Source organism: Phyllobates terribilis, unplaced genomic scaffold (assembly GCF_046119375.1).
Source record: "Phyllobates terribilis strain yellow unplaced genomic scaffold, ASM4611937v1 Scaffold_10__3_contigs__length_209671492, whole genome shotgun sequence".
In the NCBI taxonomy this organism is placed as follows: Eukaryota; Metazoa; Chordata; class Amphibia; order Anura; family Dendrobatidae; genus Phyllobates; species Phyllobates terribilis.
Window position 1 is genome coordinate 165365322 of NW_027362770.1, and position 9956 is coordinate 165375277.

The 9956-nt window shown below is 44.0% G+C and overlaps 1 protein-coding gene across 1 annotated transcript in view; it reads left to right on the top strand.

Annotated features, from left to right (window-relative positions):
* The window catches only part of FBLN1 (fibulin 1), a 79392-nt gene extending 71615 nt beyond the window's left edge, over positions 1-7777 (top strand). Inside the window, exon 17 of the mRNA XM_073650066.1 lies at positions 4090-7777. Within this exon, the coding sequence (XP_073506167.1) occupies positions 4090-4229 (140 nt within the window). The 3' untranslated portion in view covers positions 4230-7777. The remainder of the gene's footprint in view (positions 1-4089) is intronic.
* The last annotated feature ends 2179 nt before the right edge of the window (positions 7778-9956 follow it).

A 9956-nucleotide genomic window follows, 5' to 3' on the forward strand; every position in this document is an offset into this window, starting at 1 on the left:
GAGGCCACATGACAATCCACTCAAGAAGACAGTGGTAAACAGGAAGAACCATAATCCATGAGACTCTAGACATGACCTCAACTTCTTTAGGTGATAAGGCATCTTCAGAAAAAAAGACCTAGGGTAGTTTTTGATGATAACTAATCAATTAAGCAAAAATATATTTTTATGGAACTCCCCTTTAAATTTAGACTTATTAGCGACCTGTAAAGTGAATAGCTGCTGACACATTTATCACGCTGTCCCTGGAAAGCTACAGAGAAGTCTCTGGCCACAGTGCCGAGCCTCCGATGGAAGCCGGGCCAGATGTTTGATCCCAGAAGCATTAATGCCAGACATTGTTAAACCTTTTTAAGTTTGAGTGATTCCAGATAGCTGCATTTTGTCAGTTTAAAGAACTTTGGTTTTCCCCGGTTGCCAAATCAGACGAATTCTGAAGCCATTTTACACACGCCAAACCCTAAAGATACGTATACGCCTCTGAGGTTAGTACTACTCCTTATTGGGATCATAATGCTTGTACCGGGCCCAAACCTCACTCCAACTTCAGCTCTAACTTCTGTATGTCCAGTGTGTTGCCGATGAACTTAGCAATGTCTGCTTGGGTTTTGGCCTCGAGCTTCAAATTCACTGAGGTTTTCTATAAACTGTCATGTATACAAGAAATATACCCAACCGTCATTAACAGCATGTAAATATGTATAGACTAATTGACTCTCACTGATGACTAAGCTGTTCTATTCCTTACGGCTTCCTCCATTTTCAAATGAATTTCCATTCTTGAACGCCTTTTTGTGTTGTTGTTTTTTTTTTAAAAGCATCTAATATGCCAAGGAACAGTCTCTATTTTCATGATTTGTAACTTCCCATCCATTCATTTTCAGTAGACAATTTCTCTTCATCAGCACTCTGTCAGAATTATAGGTTCTGGAGCTTCCTTTCTTTCACTACCTAGCATGCATTGATTATGCTATTGTCCAAAGGCTTGTTTGCCCTGAACTGAAAGTCTTCATCTCTGTTCTGCCTGTATGCGGTTTAACAGAAAAAATAGGAGCAGAGAAACAAAGATCTGCCCCCACTATCTGTAGAGAGACAAAGAATGGCTTACACTTCCTGTAGAGAGAGAAAGAAAAGCTTACACTTCCTGTAGAGAGACAAAGAACCGCTTACACTTCCTGTAGAGAGACAAACACCCACCTCCAATTCCTGTAGAAAGACAAAGACCCATTACTACTTCCTGTAGAGAGACAAAGACTTACCTCTATTTCCTGTAGCAAGACAAAGACCTACCCCACTTCCTATAGAGATAAACACTTATCCCCACTTTGTGCCCAAAGACCCAACCCCACTTCCTGTAGAGAGACAAAGACCATCCCACACTTCCTGTAGAGAAATGAAGATCCTCCTCCACTTCCTGTAGAGAGACAAAGACTCACCCCTATTTCCTGTAGAGACAAAGACCCATTACTACTTCTTGTAGAGAGACAAAGATCCACCTCCACTTCCTGTAGCAAGACAAAGACACGCCCCCACTTCCTGTAGCGATAAACCCCCATCCCAACTTTGTGCCGAAACAAAGACCCAACCCCATTTCAAGTAGAAAGACAAAGACCAGCCCACACTTCCTGTAGAGAGACAAAGACCCACCTCCACTTCCTGTAGAGACAAAGACACACCCCCACTTCCTGTAGAGAGACAAAGACCCACCTCGACTTCCTGTAGAGAGACAGTGACCCGTCCCCTCTTCCTGTAGAGAGTCAAACACCCGTCCCCACTTTGTGTGGAAACAGACCTACCTCCACTTCCTATACAAAGACAAAGACCAGCCCACACTTCCTGTAGAGAGACAAAGATCCACCTCCACTTCTTGTAGAGAGACAAAGACCCACTTCCACTTCCTGTAGAGACAAAGACCCGCCCCCACTACCTGTAGAGAGTCAAACACCTGTCCCCACTTTGTGCAGAAACAGACATACCTCCACTTCCTGTACAAAGACAAAGACCAGCCCACACTTCCTGTAGAGAGACAAAGACCCACCTCCACTTCTTGTAGAGAGACAAACACTCGTCCCCACTTCTTACATTCTGTCTGACAGCTCTGATATGCTGTAATGAGCCATGTGTATTGTTGTAGAAAAGTGAAGTGATCCTTTATTTTATCTTTGGAATTCTTTAGAATTAATTTTTACAATTAGAGTGCAATATGTACCATACCACCCCCTCTGCTCAAAATCAATTGCTTTACAATTTGACCCACATTAATCTCAGCTAGGCAGTGGAACATGTTTGGAATTCACATCCCTTTAAAAAAATGTTGTCATAGTAATACAAAAGCATTTGAGTGCAGAGGTAGAAAAAGTATCCAAAGGCAAACATCATATATATATATTTCACTATATAAAATAAGAGTAAGTGATTTTGTGACATCCGTGTGACATCCGTGTATCTGTGTGTACGTGTGTCCACTGTTGTGCTGATCCCTGGCGCCGGCTTCCGAAGGCAACTATCATCATTGTTGCCTGGTCACGCTGAGATCAGCGCGACCAGGAGTCAATGATGGGAGTTGTATTCAGCACCCGCTGTCTACATTCTGTATAAAGTTAATAAAATGGCTTGGGCTCCCGCGTCATTTTCTTAACCAGCAGAGGGAAAGCCGACCACTGGGGGCTGATATTACTAGCCAAGGAAAGGGGCCATTAGCTCACAATGTTCCCTGGCTATTAATAGTAGCTCACAGTTGTTTAATTAGCATTTACTGGCTTTACTAGATTACATGGGGACCCCAGAAAAAAATTGACATAAGGTCCTTGTATAAATTCTAACCAGCACCTCGCCTCGCTCTTTCCACTTTCCTTGGTGTGATGGCAAGTGGGGTAATAGGGTTGAGGTTCATGTCAGCCTTGTATTGGCAGCTGACATAAAGCATAGGGGTTAGTAATAGAGAGGTGTCTATAAGACGCCCCCATTACTAACCTCATAGTAAAAGTTTGAAAATAAACACACAGCCTGAAAACAATCCTTTATTTGAAATGAAAGTCCACACCCTGTTTTACACATTTATGTAAAAATAAAAAACACAGTTATACTCAACTTAACACCTAATCCATTGAAGCCATTGTGCCCTGTAAAAAGACAAAAATGAAAAAGCTAATTTATATTCACCTTAATGCCTAATCCAATGAAGCTATTGTCCCCGGTAAAAAAGCAAAAATAAAAAACAACCATATCCCTCACGTGTTCGAAGTGGAAAGAATCCATACTGTCCAACGCCTTAACCCATCTGTGTGACATGTGCTCTTCAGAATGAATGGTGGCATGATGCGACTGCTCATGCTGAAAAGCAGGGGAGAATGAGCTGCAGCGAGCAGGCTCATGAACTGCAGTGACCTTAGTGAGATCACTGCAGTTAACCGTGAAAAAAATCTCACTGTGCTGCACTGAGCTCAGTGAGTTCAAGGTTAACTGCAGTGATCTCACTGAGGTCACCGCAGTTCAGGGGCCCGCTCGCTGCAGCTCATTCTCCCCTGCTTTTAGGCATGAGCGGTCGCATCATACCACCGTTCATGCTGAAGAGCACATATCACACAGATGAATTACGATGTGGGACAGTATGGATTCCTTCCACTTCGGAGAAGTGAGGGATATGGTTGTTTTTTATTTTTGTTTCTTTTTACAGGGGACAATAGCTTCAATGGATTAGGTGTTAGGTGAGTATAACTATGTTTTTGATTTTTAAATAAATGTGTAAAACAGGGTGTGGACTTTTATTTCAAATAAAGGATTGTTTTCAGGCTATGTGTTTCTCTTTACAAACTTTTACTATGAGGTTAGTAATGGGGGTGTCTTATAGATGCCTCTCCATTACTAACCCCTGGGCTTCATGTCAGCTGCCAATACAAGGCTGTGGGTTTTTCACACGGACACACGGTCCTCGTGAAAAACCTGACATGTGCGCACACCTATTGAATACAATGCATATGTCCGTATTTGCGGTCCTTAAAAATCTGCCCACGCATTTTACAAGGACACATTTTCTCCAAGAACAGGGATTCTTCACTCACCAGCTCTTTTTTTTCTCTCTTTACCCAGGTGTCGTGCGTCAAATTAAACCCATTGTAGGTCCATTCCATACTGTCCTGAAGCTGGAGATGAGCTACGTCATGGGTGGAGTGGTATCCCACAAGAACATCGTCAACGTCAACATATTTGTATCAGAATTCTGGTTCTAAGTGATATCAGAATCTTCTCTTTCCACCACTAACCACATCCCGATCTGTCTTAATAAATCTGACTCTAAATATGTTCTATCTTCCTGCCCTTTGGCCCAGGAGTCGATAGGGTCTGCAAAACCTTTTATTTTGCCTCTCTCCTGGCACCTATAAAGATCAGCGTGTACAGCTTCACTACCAAAACAGTTGATCCCCTTTAATTATAAAATCAACCTACAAAATTTAGAGTGTACAGCATCCCTTCCAAAACAATTGACCCTCGTAAGTATAAAATATGCTTTATCTTTTACATTTTGGTTGAATAATGGACCTAATTTTTTTTTTCAAATTTTTGCTACAGCCTAAGTAACCCGAACTTCTAAACTGGTATGAATGTAGATCACTATGACAATGACCGCCTTATGTATCATGGCCAAAATCCATTGAGGGGAATTAAAAAAAAAAAAAAAAAAAAAAAAAAAAGCTAGTGCTTAGAAAAATGAAGGAGTTGCCCCTATGGAGTGACTGCTAGTCATTTTTAGCAGGCAGAGTGACAGCTACGACATGATTGGCTGCCAGTGATAACACCAAAGTTTGTACTAGTTTTTATAACCCTCCCCTCCAAGGGCCTAACTATAGTGGGTGGAGGGGCTGCAGTTGCACCGAGGGCCCTGGAGACTAGAGGGGGCGCCAAAAAGCCATTTATAATAAAAGGCCAATGCCTCTTATAGTTTGGGGCACTGTTGGAAATTTTGCAGTGGGGGTCAAATTGCATCACCGCTCCCCTGTGTTGGAGCTAACATTTAAAGAGTAACTTTTATCACCTTGTCTCGGGCATTATTTTTTTTTAAAAAGGTGATCATAGGCGCTTCAAATAAAGTGACTTTACCCACAGTCCCCGGACAGACCTCTCAAGAGCATTGTCTTATGTTAATGGGGGTAACCAGAATTTTTATTGTTTTCATCTATTTTTCCAGAAACAGCGCCCCCCCCCCCGTTCATAGGATGTGCCTGGAATGGCAGCTTAATCTCATTCTCTTGAATGAATGATGAACTGCATTACCAGACACAACCCACAAATAAGGGTGGCGCTGTCTCATTAAAAGTAATATCCTATTTTCAAAGTCAGAACAAACTTTTTTCTGCAATTATAGTTCAGAGGCCCGAAGAGAAAAATTAAAATACATATCTCCGTCCTACTTCTATACCTCCAAGTAAAACACCCCCTGCAGCTATAGACATCAGTGTATTAAAGGGGTCTTCCAGTTTTATGTAACAAAAAAAGTTTGTTAATTACAGGGGTTTTTCCACTAAATGCCACATGATAGGTGATAAATATATAATCGCTGGAGATACGACGCCACCACTGGTCCTGTGTGAATGTAGTGGTGGTGGGCATGCTTTACCACCGCTCCATTCACTTCTATGGGACTAACAAAGTGATGGTATGGTGAGACATGGTTGAATATGCGCCCCACCGCTCTTCATGCAAAGAACTTCAGGAGTGTTGTTTCCCATAGAAGTGAATAAAAGGTGGTTAAGCATGCGCACCATCACTATATTCACACAGGGGACTTCGGGAGGCCTGTTCTTCGGTTTGGCTCCATAGAAGTGAATGGAAGATGGTCAAGCAAGCGCACCGTCAATATATTCACACAGGGGACTTCAGGAGCCCTGTTCTTGGGTTTGGCTCTATATAAGTGAATGGAAGATGATCAAGCATGCGCACCGTCAATATATTCACACAGGGGACTTCAGGAGCCCTGTTCTTGGGTTTGGCTCCATAGAAGTGAATGGAAGATGGTCAAGCATGCGCACCATCACTGTGTGAAGAGGACTTCATGAGTCCCATTATTTAGATTGGATCCATACAAGTGAATTGAGGGTGGTCAAGCATTCGCATCACTGTTCTTTTCAAACAGAAGACTTCAGGAGCCCCATTGGAATTGGCCCCATAGAAAGGAATAGAAGTTGGTCAAGCATGCTCACCACTACTTTACGAACACAGGGAACTTCGAAAATCTTATTCTTGGTTTCAGTTCCATAGAAGTGAATGGAGAGTGGTAAAGCATGCACACCACTACTGTATTTACACAGGAGACTTCAGGAGCCCCATTTTTAGGATTAGACCCATAGAAGTGAATTGAGGGTGGACAAGCATGCGCACCACTCTTTCACACAGAAAACTTCAGGAGCCCGGCTCTTAGGTTCAGCGCCATGGAAGTGAATGGAGGGTGGTCAAGCATGAACACCACTCTTCCTTTCACACAGGAGACTTCAGGAGCCCCATTCTTGGGATTGGCCCCATAGAAGTGAATGGAGGATGGTCAAGCATGAACACCACTCTTCCTTTCACAGAGGTGACTTCAGGAGCCCCATTCTTGGGATTGGCCCAATAGAAGTGAATGGAGGATGGTCAGGCATGAACACCACTCTTCCTTTCACACAGGAGACTTCAGGAGCCCCATTCTTGGGATTGGCTCCATAGAAGTGAATGGAGGATGGTCAGGCATGCACACTATTACTGTATGTACACAGCAGACTTCAGGAACCCTGCTCTTAGGTTCAGCCCCAAAGAAGTGAATTGAGGGTGGTTAAGCATGCACACCACTACAGCATGCACAAAGGAGATGTCAAGAACTCCATAGAAGTGAAGGGAAGGTGGTCAAGTATGCGCACCACTGCTCCTTCCACACAGGGGACTTCAGAAGACCTGTTCTTGGATTAAGTCCCATAGAAAGGAATGGGGGGTGGTCAAGCATGTGCACCACTACTGCATGCACACAGGAGACTTCAAGAACCCCATTCTTGAGATTGACCCCATAGAAGTGAATGGAGGGTGGTAAGCCATGCGCACCACTCTTCCTTTCACACAGGAAACTTCAGGAGCCCTGCTCTTGGGTTCAGCACCATAGAAGTGAATGGGGGGTGGTCAAGAATGCTCAGCACCACTGCATGCACACAGGAGACTTCAAGAACCCCATTCTTGGGACTGGCCCCATAGAAGTGAATGGAAGGTGGTCAAGCATGCGCACCACTGCTCCTTCCACACAGGGGACTTCAGGAGCCCTGTTCTCGGGATCGGTTTGGGTCCCATTGGTCGGATCTCCTGTGATCACACATTTATATCCTATCTTGTGAGTGGGTATGCAACAATGAGACATAAGCTCTGTTCAGTTTCTTACTATTTTCAAGATCTCTGCTTGCTGCCAGTGACTGGGACCAACAGAGCACAATCTATACTAGAAAGTTGCATAATCATTAGACATTGAGTAAGATTTACCAGCACATGACTGGACGGCCCTTTTAAATCTCATTATTTTGAGAAACCTAATTTTATTTTTGCTAATGAATGATGTAAATAGATTTAGCTGTGATTCCTACTCGTAGCTGCAGATGTTATTTCATGAAACGCTCGCTGCTTGGCACTGAATACTAGATTCATCTGCTCTGTGTATACCCAGTGGTATTATTCCGTTTTCGCTCAATAGCAATTCATTGGAGAGTTGTATGATATTATTATGATGTTGTGCTTTGTTTTAATGGCATAATAAATCACTGTAATAATACAGACTTTGTGGTTTTATCCCTTAATTACAACTTACACAGATGTCAACTTTATCTTACATTCATGTCCACTGTGTTGGGAACGTTAATTGAATAAATTTGCATCCTAAATAGATAAAAAATAAAAACAAAAAAATCCACTAGGGGGAGCTCAAGAGCTTACTGCATACAGCTTATACATAGGATGCCATAATAAAGCTGTATGCACCAAGCTTCACTGATTAGCTGCAGGGTCAGGAAACTGATAAATGGGACATCATCCCACCAGAGACAATGATATCCCGTCCATCCAACCAGTCAGTGGTTTTAGTACTCAGGTGCCTGTATGTATAGCACGTCGTCACTTGCAGTCCCGGTGAAGACTACTGGAGTTGCGGCTTTGCAGCAGCGTGGATTTGGAGAGGTATGATTTTTTTGGACAGTTTCACAAGTTTTGCCATTTTGGCTGTTTACCAAAACATATTCAAGAAACAGATATATAATCAACATGGACTTATAGTGCAGACTCCCAGGTTTAATTTGAGGGTATTCACATCCTTATTGGAGTAAGGGTTTAGGAATTACAGTTTTTTAATATGTAGCTGCTTTTTTCAAAGGGACCTAAAGTAATTGGATAGATATCTCAAAAATTCCTTAATGGGCTTTTTCCTCATTAATCCATCATCAATAAACACGTAAAAGGTCTGGAGCTGATTCCAGGTGTGGCATTTGCATTTAGAAGCTGTTGCTGTGAACCCACAACATGCAATCAAAGGAGCTCTCAATGGAAGACAAACAGACCAACATTAGGCTGAAAAAACAGAAGAAATCCATCAGAGAGATGGAAATGTTAGGAGTGACCAAATCAACAGTTTGGTACATTCTGAAAAAAAGAGCACACTGGTGAGCTTGGGAACGCAAAAGGAGCTGTAATTCATAAACCCTTACTCCAATTAGAATGTGAACACCCTCAAATTAAAGCTGAGAGTCTGCACTTTAAGACTTTAAGCCCATATTGATTATGTACAGTGGTATGTAAAACTTTGGGCACCCCAGCTCAAAATTACTGTTATTGTGAACAGTTAAGCAAGTTAAAGATAAAATTATCTCTAAAAGGCCTAAAGATGACACATTTCCTTTGTATATAAAGCAATCTATATATATAATCGTCTTATCCCGTCTGTCTGTCTGTCTTTCTGTCTGTCTGTCAGTCCGTCTAGGAAATCCTACGTCGCTGATTGGTCCGGCCACGGCCAATCAGCGACGCGGGATTTGAGAAAAAGATGGCGGCCGTTAGCGGCTCATCTGCAGGACGGAGGTCAGCGGCGATGCAGCCGGGAGATGAGGCGGCGCGAGACGCTCATCTCCCGGCTGCTTGCACCAAATGGACCCCGATCGGCGGCGCCGCTGACCTCCATGCGGCTACCGTCGGGAGATCAGCGGCTCGGGCCGCTGATCTCTCGACGGCAAGTGTCAAGGGAGGACCGGGGAGCGGCGCTGCCGGTCAGGATACTTCTGATGCGAGCAGCCGCTCATCTCCCGGCTTCTCGCGGCGGAAGTAGCTGCACAGGCAGCGCCGCTCCCCGGTCCTCACGAATACGATTCGCTGATTGGCGCAAAATTTAGACACCGCTGTGCTGATTGGTCGCGGACGAGATTGGCGCCAAATTTAAATGCCGGTGGCCACGACCAATTGGCGATATTGGCGCCAAATTTAAACAACGCTCTGCTGATTGGTCGCGGACGCCGGCCGCGATCAATCAGCGATTTTGACGCCAAATTTAAATGCCGGCGGCCGCAACCAATCAGCGATATTGCCGCCAAATTTAAACAACGCTCTGCTGATTGGTCGCGGACGCTGGCCGCCACCAATCAGCGATTTTGGCGCCAAATTTAAACACGCTCTCCGGTCCTCACTAACACGGTTCGCTGATTGGTCACGGCCGCGACCAATCAGCGATATTGGCGCCAAATTTAAACACCGCTCTGCTGATTGGTCGCGGCCGGGGGCCACGATTAATCAGCGATTTTGGCGCCAAATGTAAACACGGGTCTGCTGATTGCGCCTGGTCGGCCGCATACATGTTCTAGAATACCCGATGCGTTAGAATCGGGCCACCATCTATATATATAATCGTCTTATCCCGTCTGTCTGTCTGTCTGTCTTTCTGTCTGTCTCTCTGTCTATCCTGGAAATCCCGC